At 42.4% G+C, this 14,789-nt stretch overlaps 1 protein-coding gene across 1 annotated transcript; it reads left to right on the top strand.

Moving 5' to 3' along the window:
• Nucleotides 1-1,555: 1,555 nt before the first annotated feature.
• LOC133350015 (cyclin-I-like) lies at nt 1,556-11,539 on the top strand. Its single transcript, XM_061563966.1, has 7 exons — nt 1,556-1,726; nt 6,688-6,838; nt 7,442-7,576; nt 7,765-7,839; nt 8,184-8,324; nt 8,862-9,080; nt 9,715-11,539. The coding sequence occupies exons 2-7, from the start codon at nt 6,731-6,733 to the stop codon at nt 10,117-10,119; spliced, it is 1,083 nt and encodes a 360-aa protein (XP_061419950.1). The 5' UTR covers nt 1,556-1,726; nt 6,688-6,730; the 3' UTR covers nt 10,120-11,539.
• The last annotated feature ends 3,250 nt before the right edge of the window (nt 11,540-14,789 follow it).

Genomic DNA, 14,789 nt, shown 5'->3' on the forward strand with positions numbered 1-14,789 from the left:
CTGTCCCAATTGCCTAGAACAACCCCACGGACCATTGTGCATTAGTCTCGCACGTAAGCTGCCCTCCTAACATCATTATTACTGTCAGACATTGTCTATCCACTGCTCGATGAAGGCATTCTCCAATGTTTCCCACCTTGAGTGGGCACATGTCAATAGAAACACTGATGGCGATGATGATCACGTTGATGCACCACTTTATTTAAACAACAATAGAAATAACAAATTGCAAACGTGGTCCGTTTTTCCCCCATCACGACTCTTGCTTTTAAAGATTCTTACCAAAAATAAACAGCAATCGAGTAAAATAAATTATTTGCAAACCCCCAGCAAGTAACATTCTCATTATGCAGGGAGTGTGCATTACAAAACAAAGCATGCAAACGTGGAGGTTCTTTTTAACGTTTCATTTTAATTTACTTTAACATTGTAAGGGAAACAACGTGAGGAGGAATATTGTGGGAATAACTGGACGGCATCGTCTTGAAGGGGACCGACAATGTTTGTACCGACATTGTGGGGGGGACATTGTGATGATACAACAGCTTGCCACGACTGGGTGGTATGAGGCAAGAGTAATGGGGCAGTGATGAGGGGGAACATTTAATGTATTGGTGAGTGAACGTTATGAGGGGGGCATTGTGAGGGAGCAAATAAGCAGATTGAGGGAGCATTTTAAGAGGACTGAGGGAACGTTGTGATGAAACAGTGAGGGAATATTGTGAAGTGGACAGTGAGAGAATATTTATATTTTAAGAAGGTAAGGGAACTAAGAGATTATAACAGGGCATCGTTGAGGGCACATTACGACAGGATACCGAGGAAGCGAAATGGACGTCTGAGTGAACAGTAAAAAAGGGAACGTTGTGGAGTGAATCTTGAGGGAAAATCCGTGAACAGCAGTGAGGGAGGAACATTTTTAATTAAATTGACGAGGAAAAGTATGAGGGAAACATCGTGCGGGAACTGTAACGTTAACGAGTGAGGGAACACTATAAAGTAAAATTTATGGTGCAATGTAAAGAGTGCACTGTGAAGGCTCATTGTAAGTCGACATTGTGAGGGGCACATTGCATTGTTTCTGCGCGAGAAAGCGGTTGTGGTTGAGATTGTAAAGTTCCTTTGTTCTTTTGAAATTTGCGCCAAAACCACCATGACGTCACGTCCTACCAACACGTAGCTCGTTTTAAAAGCTAATATTTATTTTCAGCCCCGTGTCCATCAAATTAATTGGGAAATGTGGAGAGAAGGTGAAGCTATGTTGTTGAAAAAAAAATTGTGGTATAGTTAATTGTCCTGTAAATAAATAACGTCTGTTTTTATCACGTCATGGTCGCGAGTAAGGCGGTCCGGATTTGACGTTCCTCAAAAAAATAATCCCGTCGAACATATCCGTATTTGAACAATTTATCTCGTCGCAAATCCCATTATTACGCGCGCATATTAACGTATTCCTTTTAAGAGAAGATAACATCTATAAATATCGCACACATTGACGCAAATTACATATATTTTAGGGTCGCCCTGCGCGGAGGGATATGAATGTGCGGAGGGTGAGGTCCAGTGGGGGGTCGTCCCTTGGGTCAGTCCCCACTCGACGGAGCTGAGGGCTCGTTCGGTTTTATTTTTTATTCCTTTTATTGTTGATTTAAAACCATTAAAATGGGCTACTTCTAAGTTTACAATAAGTCCCTCGGTCGGTACAGATCCTCGTCTGTGCGGAGAGGTAAGTGCCGGGCATGACATCGTCGCCTTTCGGTCGTCGTTAATGTTTATTTTTAAACGTTTTACAATATTACATTTATATATCGGTGTAACTAACTCACAAAGTGGTGTTCGACTAACTGGCTAGCTTAACTACCGTGCTTATTTTAACATTCGCGCAGTAATTTGTCGAAGAGTGTTGTGTTGATGCCTCTGGGCTGGTGATGTATGCACAATAGGGGTAGTGAAATGAAGATAAAACATCGCAACGTTTATAATTCACCTAATTTACAATGTTGTTACTTGTATAGAGTATTACCAACACTGAGGCAAACTATACAAGCACACTTTACCGAATACAAATCTACAGTTACATTACTATAACATGTAGAACATGGCATACACAATAGGGGACAAGCGACTGTGGTTATAGTTTATATTAATTCACGTCTGTATATTGTTAACATATGTATGATAGGGGGGCAGATATAATCTATTTATATGTTTTCCTTTGTCACATCAACTGTTTCTTTATAACCATTATGAACACAAAGATAAACTATACAGGCACACGTTACTGTGCTAGTAGCAGTATTGCATTCAATTATAATAATTTGTAAAACCTTGGATTGCGAGCATAATTCGATCCTGGAAACGTTTGTAATCTAAAACACTCGTATATCAAATCACTCTTATATCAAAGCACTCGTATATCAAATCATTCGTATATCAATTGTGATCACATGGCGCTAGACAGACAAAGCGTATGCACGTACTATACTCGTATTGCAAGACCTCGCTCGTTTATCAAATTAATATTTATTTAAATTTTTGCTCGTCTTGCAAAACACTCGCAGACCAAGTTACTGTAATTTGTAAAATGTACACTGCGGGGGGGGCATGTGACATTGTGTTTCTAAAAAACAAACATTTGGTATTTATAAATCGTTAAAGGCGTTCAATGTAGGCCACAAACAGGCGTTGCTATGTGAGGGGGGGGGGGTGCCATCGATCTGGTCGTGGGTTAGAACATCAGTGGCGAAGTGATATCATCGATCTGGTCGTGGGCTATAACATCAGTGGCGAAGTGATATCATCGATCTGGTCGTGGGCTATAACATCAGTGGCTAAGTGATATCATCGATCTGGTCGTGGGCTATAACATCAGTGGCGAAGTGATATCATCGATCTGGTCGTGGGCTATAACATCAGTGGCGAAGTGATATCATCGATCTGGTCGTGGGCTATAACATCAGTGGCGAAGTGATATCATCGATCTGGTCGTGGGTTAGAACATCAGTGGCGAAGTGATATCATCGATCTGGTCGTGGGTTAGAACATCAGTGGCGAAGTGATATCATCGATCTGGTCGTGGGTTAGAACATCAGTGGCGAAGTGATATCATCGATCTGGTCGTGGGCTATAACATCAGTGGCGAAGTGATATCATCGATCTGGTCGTGGGCTATAACATCAGTGGCGAAGTGATATCATCGATCTGGTCGTGGGCTATAACATCAGTGGCGAAGTGATATCATCGATCTGGTCGTGGGTTAGAACATCAGTGGCGAAGTGATATCATCGATCTGGTCGTGGGTTAGAACATCAGTGGCGAAGTGATATCATCGATCTGGTCGTGGGCTATAACATCAGTGGCGAAGTTATATCATCGATCTGGTCGTGGGCTATAACATCAGTGGCGAAGTGATATCATCGATCTGGTCGTGGGTTAGAACATCAGTGGCGAAGTGATATCATCGATCTGGTCGTGGGCTAGAACGTCAGTGGCGAAGTGATATCATCGATCTGGTCGTGGGTTAGAACATCAGTGGCGAAGTGATATCATCGATCTGGTCGTGGGCTAGAACGTCAGCGGCGAAGTGATATCATCGATCTGGTCGTGGGTTAGTATATCAGTGGCGAAGTGATATCATCGATCTGGTCGTGGGCTATAACAGTGGCGAAGTGATACCATCGATCTGGTCGTGGAGTATAACATCAGTGGCGAAGTGGTGATACCATCGATCTGGACCTGGGCTATAACATCAGTGGCGAAGTGATACCATCGATCTGGTCATGGGCTATAACATCAGTGGCGAAGTGATACCATCGATCTGGTCGTGGGCTATAACAGTGGCGAAGTGATAATACAATCGATCTGGACCTGGGCTATAACAGTGGCGAAGTGATACCATCGATCTGGTCGTGGGCTATAACAGTGGCGAAGTGATAATACAATCGATCTGGACCTGGGCTATAACAGTGGCGAAGTGATACCATCGATCTGGTCCTGGGCTATAACATCAGTGGCGAAGTGATACCATCGATCTGGTCCTGGGCTATAACATCAGTGGCGAAGTGATACCATCGATCTGGTCCTGGGCTATAACATCAGTGGCGAAGTGATACCATCGATCTGGTCGTGGGCCATCATCCTCCCTTCACCAAACCCGGACGGAACGGCGTAGTGTGAGGTATAGACAAACTAGCCACCCTCATCCAGCAGTGGATTGACAAAGGCCGTACTTTGATGCAACGTGGATGCCCGTACGATCCTATCCCCTATCCCCAAATGTACAATGTGGGCCACTTACAGTAATGTGCTTAGACTAATGTGTGTATTGTAGCTGTTGACGTGGGATCTGTTAGACGATACTTCACCGCGCTGGTTAGCTCATGACAGCACGAGAGTAAATTGTCTACACTCTGCTGACCACATAGTTGTTAAAGTACTGTACGTGCTTTTGTTCGTATCGTAAACGTTCTGCACAGTGTTTTTGCATGTTCAGTATCGTAGTGCATGAGTAGCTACGACTGTTGTCCACACTTCGTATTATTGCAATGCTTGGCAAGTGACACTGAGGGTGGATGCGCGGCCTCTGCTGGTGGGTTTATTTTATTCCATTGCATCGGTACTAAAGGCACGATGACGTGAGACGAAAGTATTCATTTTAGTGTGCGTACGCAAATATTTCGTAATTCTCCGTGTTACGAAGCGCCTGAAAAAAGGGCGTACACTTGACGGGGAGTTGCGATTTGCCCCCTTACGTTTCCATACCCGTGAACCCCTGATCAGTGCCCTCCCTTATTATAGACCACTTTCAGAGTGTATTGGTCACCCCGTGCCTGTATCAATATCAACGTTGATCCTACAAAGTCCCATCACAAGGGAGAAACACAAATAGACACTCACCACTAGTAAACTCACCACTACACTCACCATGACATACCTGTCAACCCCTTATCAGTGTCCTACCTTATTATAGACCAAATTCAGAGCGTATTGGTCACCCCGTGCCTGTATCAATATCAACGTTCTTCCTACAAAGTCCCATCACAAGGGAGAAACACAAATAGACAATGACCACTACTACCACTCACAACTAGTAATCACCGCTACTACACTCACCACTAGTACACTCGCCATTTGTACACTCACCACTAGTAAACTAACCACTACGCTCATCACTAGTAATCACCGCTACTACACTCACCATTTGTACACTCACCACTTAGGCGCTCACAACTAGTACACTCACCATGACATACATGTCAACCCCTTATCAGTGCCCTACCTTATTACAGACCAAATTCATACCATATTGATCACCCCGTGCCTTATAAATCTCACCTTTCATCCGACAAAGTCCCATTGCCAGGGAGAAACACAAACAAATAGACAAAAAAACATGTTTCTTTCCGTATTGAAACGTCTGTACACCTTATGGACCTCAAAACTCAATTTTCCTGTACAAGAATACGGATAACCCGTATGGGTTGATAGCGATGCGTCTCCCAGGAGTGGCCTAAATGCGGTTTCCCCCGCTCGTTATTGCGTGACGCGAGGCGGTCTTTGCCACGGCTATTTTTACCAAGACAAACGTTTCGAGACTCACGTAGCAACGCCCCAGAACGATCGATGGAGTCAGTGGGGTTGGTGGGGGGGGTTGACGAGTTTGGTTCCAAGTTCAGGGACCAGAGTGGCCTGGTGGTATGACGCAAGCCGTGGTATGCAAAACGGGGTTAAACTCGGTCGCTTAGCCTGTGCCAATGTGTCTCACGTATTGCATTTCACTGTGTAGGTGTACCGTAAAGCGTGTTTCACATCTGCGTGCCAAGGGTATAATAGAAGGCAAAAGAAAAGTCACTATCCTTCCGATTGTTTTTTTTCAATCGTCTTTGGTTTCAGTTGATAACATATTAAGGGGGCACCACTCAATTATATTTTGTATAGGGGTTAAAGGTTAATGGGTTAGAGGTTCTGATTCATGGATGGGGGTTAAGGTTTATGGTTAAGGGTTAGGGTTAAAGGTGTGGATTAGAGATGGTGGTACTTTAAACTGCCTTTTCAGGAGTTTACTGCATTGAATATTCCCATCAATTCACGTTTGATGGGAGAAACCCCATAGATACGAGTGGAAAACAATCACAAGCTCCACACAGATACTCCCATCCAAGCACAACACAACATCAAACGGCGATATCTACACATACTATGCATAAATATAAATGCACAATTATGTTTATATGACATACTAACACTGCTGCATGGTATGTATATGTAATGTGTGAAATACGTATGCAGTCTAATCTACAGGCCTGTAATCTAGGTCAGTGACAAAGGGTTGGGGGATCAGACTTTTTAAACTCCCAATCCCACCAATGCAACAAAAGTTGAGAATCGGTGAAGCTCTCCTGGGCTAGTAAATAGCAGAATACATACGTTGTGGTGGCATTATTGTTGGAAGTCTTGGCCTCTTCAAAATCATGTACAGTTTGGTCTATATCAAAGTGTATATTTCACATCAGGTTTTAAGTACCATATATTTTTATATACCCACTACACATCTAAAAAGGCATTAGCTAATGGATCCAGATGCACTTTGGACATTCAAACACGAAAAGGTAACGTTATCTGTACATTAATATACATGAGTATGGCATTGCCTAGTAACACTGAGTGTGCTATTTGTGTCCCTCGCAGGTAGCTTTGTCTGGTTGGAAGGAACGCCTGGATTGCAGTCGCCATGCCAGGGGTGCTGGGTGCACAGAGGCTGATGGAGCTTTTGGACGATGCCTTGGCCAAGGAGACCAAGGCAGGGCTCAATCGCCTCCTGCAGATTCCTTCCAACCAGGTTCGGTCTTGATGCCTTTCGATTTGTGCTGCACACCAAGACAAAGAGCATATTTAGGACAGAACCCTGTGCCCTGACGCAGCTTTAAATCAATGTTTCGTGTGTCCCTAGATTGCACGTGACAGGTGTTGCCGATTGATTTATAATGGAATGTAATTTAATTGTCAGCCGCTTATGGCTGTGGGCTCTGGAGCCTAAAAAAAAAAATAGTTGACAGATGTGGTCGTTCAGCCATGCACCCAAAGTTCCTCTTACGTGCTTAGTGCGTCATGGTGACTCTCTCACTTCACCATGTGGAACCAAAGTTGGGCTGGGAAACTTAGTGCATTTTTTTTGTCATTGCCTGTTTGTACGTTTGACTCACTCATTGCACAGTAACATTGTACACTTGTTATGAGTATCCGAGATTTCTATAATAATACAACAGGTAAAAGTGGAGCTCAATTTAAATTAATAACTTTGTTTTAATGCTCAATACAATAATTGTATTATATCACCTTCACAAAAACACGTATTGTACTTTTTAAAATTCACTGTTAAATGGGTTGAAATGAAGTGGGAGGCATTGATTGTTAACGGACCATGTCTTTTTGGCTGGTACAGGACGAGGCTATCTCTCCAGCACAGAGAGACGAGGTTGTGCGCTGGCTCGCACAGCTTAATGGAACTTTCCGCTTCTACCCCGAGACTCTGGCGCTGGCCGTCAGTACCCTCGACCGCTTCCTTTCCATCGTCAAGGTAAGAGCGAGCCAGTCCCAACACATGCTGATGATAAAAATGTGTGATTTTGTAAATTTGTTTAGAGTTGATTGACTTTAAACACAATTAAAATACAACTTTTCAGTGCAATAATAATTTCAGTGTATGTGTGCATTCATGATAAGAGTGTTATGTAAAGCACTAATAAAACTTTACTGTGTCTACAGGCGCGACCAAAGTACCTCCGCTGCATGGCTGTTTCTTGTTTCTTCCTGGCTGCCAAGCTCTCAGAGGAGCCAGAGGTAAGCTCACTAATCACCAGGCAACTGTACCTGTGCTTGTGTCATTGCAGATTTTTCCAGAGCCATTACTGTACACTCAAACACCTTGGTGTAAACAATTCAGCTGAAAAAGGCCAATTTTTCTGGGTCACAAACTGGGGGAAAAAGAAAACTGAACCGTGACTTCCTCATTCGCATTAAGCCTCAAAAATAGATCCCTGAACCACCTTGTAGTTTTGCACCGTTGAATGTTCCGAAACACAGCGTGGAGGATGAAAAATATACCGCCAATAGGAACAACTTTAAGAGGCTTAGTGCCGGTGGGTTGCATGTGGCGTTACAAGAGGCCCGGACGCGCATTGCAGGCGGTGCCGATGGTGAAGGACCTGGCTCACGAGAGCGAGTGCGGCTGCTCGCCACGCGAGATCCTGCGCATGGAGATGCTGGTGCTGGACAAGCTGGGCTGGGACTTGCGGGTCGTCACCGCTCTCGACTTCCTGCACATTGTAAGATGTCGCCTGGTGATGCTGCCAAAACATGCCCGCTGTCTGAATGGACTCGACAGAGCTGCCTGGGCAGACACAGGGCCCTGGGGTATAGTCGTGTGTGCAGTGAAGAGGATGATAAACACGACTGAAGCAGGGAAACCAGCAACTTTCAAGCATGCATTCCAACACACCTACAACTACTGCCTGGGGAAATTTTAAAGATCACCGAAATTCCCCTAAATGCACACTAAGCTTGGTATACTGTATTCTTTAAATGACCAATGTTCATTTCTTGTTTATTCTGTGAAGTAAGTAACCTACAAATGGCTACGAATGTTTACTTTAGCAAAAAGATTACTCATTAAGTCAATACTAAAATTGATGAGTTAAACTGCTGAAGACTACAATCACTTCATGATAGTTTAAACAGCTCATTAAAATAGGGTTAATGTGCCCTAACTTGTTACCACGAGTGTTCATATTCCATGCCACCTTACTTGTGTTCACTAACAGAAGCCCACCATGTTAACAATGCTCTCGTGCACTTTATTTCAGTTCCAAGCGCTGGTGTGTTGCGGGCGGGGACATTCGCTCTCGGCACACGAACTGAGTCGTTTGACGAACCTGCTGTGCCGCTGCCTGACACGCGGACACCTGCTGGCCACAGCTCGTCGGCCTGCCACTCTCGCTTTGGCTGTGCTCAGTCTGGAGCTGCAGCGCAGTGGATCGCCCGGCTGGTTGGCAATCACTGCTCAGATCCAACGTAAAGCCGAGGTGAGCCGTTCACCCAGCACCATTATTCCACAATCACTGTCACGCACACTCAAGTTGAAATCCAGCTCCCACTCCTGACCTATTACATTTGTGACTTAATGGCTGTAATGTGGCCCTGCACTACATAAATACTTTGAGTTTAATGTACAAATCCTTTGTCAATATGCTGCTAGATGAAGGCCTCCCCACATTGTTGAGGTTTTACTTGACCATACTAGTCAGTGTAGGTTGGTAAAAAGGAGGCCCAGGCCTGTCAGATATCACTACCAACTTATGTTGTGGCTGGGAATAAAACAGGGGTTGCCAGGTCAATAGCCGTTTCTCCACTCTGCTGTAATGAGTTTCGAAATTTAGGCCAGTATTTCTGGACATCGAGAACATCCGTAATGCCACTATGCTATTGATATAAAATATATTGCTCTTGATTTGCAGGTGAGGTTATAAACCCTGTTTTATATTCACGCAGCTTCATCAGAAAGTTTTAGGAATTTTCATCTGAAAAAATAAATTTAAGTATCCCAATGTATTCCAAAGCTTTACCACGAAAAATTGTTCACGGCAAAATACTAACAGACCAATTTATTTTCTGGTAATGTTTCCCCCCCCCCCACCTCATTTGACATTGTGATTGCAGATTGAAGTTCAGGATCTGGTGCTGTGTGGGGAGGAGGTGCACCGCTTTCTTTCCACACCACCTTGCCCAAAGCAGCAGCAACAGCAGAAGTGGATGAGTGGGGAGAATGCCGTGTACGTGTTTGCGCCTCAGGCATGCAAGCCACGACCAAGCCTTTCCCACGTCAACAAGCCAGTGCCGTCACCGCGCAGCCCCCTCCTGTCCGACAGCTCTCCCCTGTCCTCCCCCGAGCCTGTGAAGGTCACAGTTATTGGGCATCCTTACCCTTCTAAGCCCATCCCTGTGCCGAACTGGAGGGCTGAGGAAACAGACGCCGACTACTGTGATTCCATTAAAAGCCTGTATGGAGAGGAAGGGGAGTGGGGTTCCCCATGCCCACCATTGCAGCCACCCATGTCTTTATGAAGGCATTGTGCATGTGTAGGGAGAAGTGTGCCAGAAACGAGTGAGAGTATGCCAACCGTGTGCGTGCGCATTTATTTTTTTGTTCATGAGATTTGTTAGTTACCTGTGATAACATAATGAAGGGGCAAGGATACGTTTAACATTTAAGAGCCTTTACAGCTGCACAGCAACTCAAGTCCGTCCAAACGTTGTGCAAGCAGGTTTATGCTTCGTTTATATTGTTGACCACCAAAATGTCTTCATGATACAAGCTATTATTTATACTTTGAAAGTTCCTTAAGTTCATGTTACACTTAAAATTAAGAGAATGTTATTTTCATTTCATTTACAACAGTATTTAACATCATTAAGTTGACATGCATATGGAGGTTTAAAATTGGGGTCCGTTCTAGAACCTGAGCTCGTGTTGTATCCCTTGAGTATGCAGTTTTGAAATTAACATGTACCTTTTCCTCTTGCTGAATTTATTCTTAGTTTAGGCTGCCACATTATTTTGAAATTTAGCTTGTGGAATAAACAAAGTGAAAATTAAGTTACATTTCACTTCCAAGGCTGTTGGTGCTGTGAAAATTTGATCATTGTAACTATTGCCACTTAAAAATCAGTGGGTAAAAAAAGTTTTCCAGCTTTTGCTGGAAAAGTGCGCACTTCTTCATACTTATTGCTCTTCAGTCTGTTACTCAAAATGTAGTCTAATGTACTGTATGTTGATATTTTCTCTCTGGCGCTTAACAAGTGCAATGCACAAAAAAATTCCTAAAACTTGAATAAAAAAAAAGGTGTGTAAAGTATTTTTGTATGTTTTCCTGTTTTTGGATTTTGTTAGTGTTGATATAAATGTATTGCCACGTGAGCCTTTAACATGAGCTGAAATGTTGGTGTGCTTAGGCACAAAATACATTTCCTACGAAATATATGTTATGCATTTACATATTTTAAAATAATGTTAATTGCTTAACATTTTGAAAGTGCTAAAATGATATTCAAGTGAAAAAAGCAAGAACATTTGAAAACCACGATCTGGGTGCACATGTGTCGTGTATGAACATAATGCAGTACTTAATCGTAAGTTGCTTAAACAACCACATTCACAGTTCTGCAATAGAGGGTTTAGATTTGACTTCTCTATTTAGTGGTGATCTGCTCATAATATTCTGTAAATGGCAGCTAAGCACACTTTATGACAGCGCTTTGATCATGTCAGATTTGTAAAGTATGCCCTTAAAGATTTAAGTAACTCTTACACTAGAAATGTATTATTCGACTTTGTATATGTGCTGTATATTTGTTGTATAATTTTACTTTATTTTATGTCGATGCTGTACTGTGCTTTACATGGCATGCCTGCAGAATAGGCAGTGTTGATGCTGCCTACTTTGCCAAGGTGCCAGTCTCCAAAAAAATAAATGTTGCTCAAGCATATGTTATCAACGTGTCTTTTATCCCAAAGTCGAGGATACTTTTGGCATTTTTTACCACGAATGTGGGGTCTGCACCTTCCTGTTCACTCATTCTTATCCTTGACCACTCCACAGGCTTTCACATTCTGATTCATTACTTAAAACCACCTTTTCAGAACTGCCTCTCGGTCTCTGCCCCGCTGCTTAATTGTCCATCACCTTTCCGATGTGGTTGTCCTCTTGCAATACTTCCTCGCCATCCGAGCCAACTTTCAGCTCGTCTTACATGGATACCACTCGTCTTAATCAGCACTTTATTTTTGACCTGTTCCAGTCTGTTACCTAATATCCATGTCATGTTTTCTGTGGTGCTCGGGACTTTAGAATCCAACAAACCAGTATGTCAATAGGGTTACGAGTCATTCATCTTATAAACTCCCATTCAAGTCGGAATCTTCCTGTGTCATTACTCCACAGGTTTGTCCATTTCAGCCATGCCTTTGGAGCCTTGCTTTGATATACAAGTCCAGTCCTCTTACCCCGTTGATACTTAAATGCATCCGTTTTTGGTAGAAGAGTTCCCCCACCAACTTCACTTTTTGCTCTTCTCTCTTCCTTTATAAACCTAGGTCTCTGTTCTACTCATCTTTCAAGCTCTTGCATTTCTTCTCTGCTTTTGCCACAATGTCATCCGGCAAGCAATGCGCGTCACGATGCCTTTTTCGGTCTCCCTCAGCAGGGGGTCTCAGACAAAGCAGGAAAAGAAATGCCGAGGGTTCATGCACTCCTCCCACGGCAAAGTCCACTTTAGGTGGAGGGGACTAGAATACACAAATATTGACCTTGCCTCTACGGGAGTGGAAATGTTACAGTACTTAAAAGCACCACAAACTGTGTGGGCCACATAATTTCAATGTGCTTTTGTACACCGTTCTTTAGTTAACCAACATTTCTTTTTTGTGGATAATAGTACACTTTTAAAATCACATTTACTTTGTATGTATGTTTAATTTCTTTCGCGCCATACGTAGCTAGCCAACCGCACTAATCGGATGTGCTGACTGAAGTACAAATATGTCAAGTGGCCGGCAACAAAGATCTATTTATTGAAGGTTTGATAGAAAGATTTAAACACGTAGGCTTTCGCGACCAATATCCACAATAGAGGTTTTTTGGGTTAGATCGCGTAAATGTGTCGTTAAAAACCACCACCACCCGACACAGCCAACTAGCAAAGGTTGTCACGTAAACACGTTTACGTTACACGAATGCGTGTTGATGTGACAACCCTTACTAGTTGGCTGTGTCGGGTGGTGGTGGGTTTTAACGACACATTTATATATTTACGTGATCTAACCCAAAAAAAACCTCCATTATGGTTGATAGTTAATCTTAAATGTATCCATAAAAGTTGTTTTCGGTTAGATCACGTAAATATAAATGTGTCAAATTTCGATTTAAAGCTTTCGTGACTGCAGGGATTCATCTTCTTGGTTCTTTCGGTAAAGTCACGTAGGAGGGAAATAATAAAATAAAAATAAAACATAATAAAATAATTCTCACGACGTTTCGGCCACAACGCAAGCAGCCGTCCTCAGGTGAAGACCTTCAGACGCTGTCTTCGACAGACCTGGTCTTCACCTGAGGACGGATGTTTGCGTTGTGGTCGAAACGTCGTGAGAATCATTTTATTATGTTTTATTTTTATTATAAATGTGTCGTTTAACCTGCCAACACCCGACAGCAAATTCGTAAAGATTTATCACGGAAATAAAACGTGCCAATTTGTTACTACTTCAGCACACAGGTGTGTTGGGGAGTAAACCCACAACATACAATTCGAGTACGACGTTTCACTGGGTGATTACCACCAGCTTCAGGCGATTAGCCAGAATTAAAATGTAGCAAGGTTATAAGAACTTGGAGAAAATAGGTAATAGTAGGGGATTCTAAAGTCTATCAGTGCGAGGGAAGAAGCAGAATATATATTTTGTTTACTTACAATATTGTGGTCGAACACTGGATGGGATGAAACGGCCTGGTAGAGAGTCCTGAATATGGGTGGATGGAATAAACGATTTAACTTATTTGGAAGCAGTAACCTCTACAATATATATCGGAGTGATAAATAATCAGGCGAGTGGGCCATCAGTGATTGTAGATAATCAGTGAGTTCTGGATCAATCAACCCGACTGCCTTACATTGAACTACATCAGCTCGAGAGATGGGCAATGAGCCTTCCACCCCAGATGCGTGCCCTGTAGAGTTATAATAATTATTCTATCAATGAACAATTATAATAATTTCTAGATTTGAAGTTTTCGTGACTGCAAGGATCCATACTCTTTGGTTTTTTCGGTAAAGTCACGTAGGTTGAAAATATAAAATAAAGAAGTTTTTGTTTTCATTTGAATTTATTTTATTCTTTTTACCTACGTGACTTTACCGAAAAAACCAAAGAGTATTATAATCATTGTTCAGAGTTGAAGGCGGTTTGGAAAGAAAATAAATCCATGTTGCTTATGTCTCCAATTCAAGCATATGAGCAAGTAGTTGTGTCGTTAAAAATAAAAACACAATAGCGTGTGTAATAGGTAATTGACAATTTACTTCATTATTTGGATTAACGTGTCTTTGACATTGTTCTCAATATATTTCAGCAACTGCACCCGTCAACCACCAGGGTGCAGCATTGGCACATTACGTTAAAGATTTCTGTTGATCGCTTGCACTTTTTCTTGTAGGCAACAATTATGTTACTGATGTAAAACAAAAAACATCCAAATTATTATACAATTATTAACGTGGAAAAGTTACACGAATGCGTGTGTTGTAAATGCAAATAAACTAAACTATAATGCCATTATAATTGCATTCCACAAAACTGGCAGCAATGTGTAAAGCGGCTTTAATCTAGACTAATGAGCCATGGTAGCCCGAGTACACATACACGTTCCGTTCACATTAATCAAGGTTATTCATTATATTATTTCTTTTTCTCATAGCGGAATACAAATCCCCACCCTCGTTCAGTAGAAGAGACTGTCAGCATGACTTGCCAGACGGCCCATTAATAATCCGGTCACGAATCTTGTAACGGTGCTGCGCCTATTCAGAGCAGATTGAGAAATTCCTCTGTGGGCTAACAAAGGAATAACAACTAAAAGAAAGACGAGGCAGAATTTAAAACCACAGAAAGTGCAAAAATGCAGAAAGCCTTCAGATACAAATGGGCAAAATGTTTTGAATGTTACTTTTGAACAAACATA

This window comes from Lethenteron reissneri, chromosome 32 (assembly GCF_015708825.2).
Source record: "Lethenteron reissneri isolate LAM-NWPU_2019-01 chromosome 32, ASM1570882v1, whole genome shotgun sequence".
Taxonomy (NCBI): Eukaryota; Metazoa; Chordata; class Hyperoartia; order Petromyzontiformes; family Petromyzontidae; genus Lethenteron; species Lethenteron reissneri.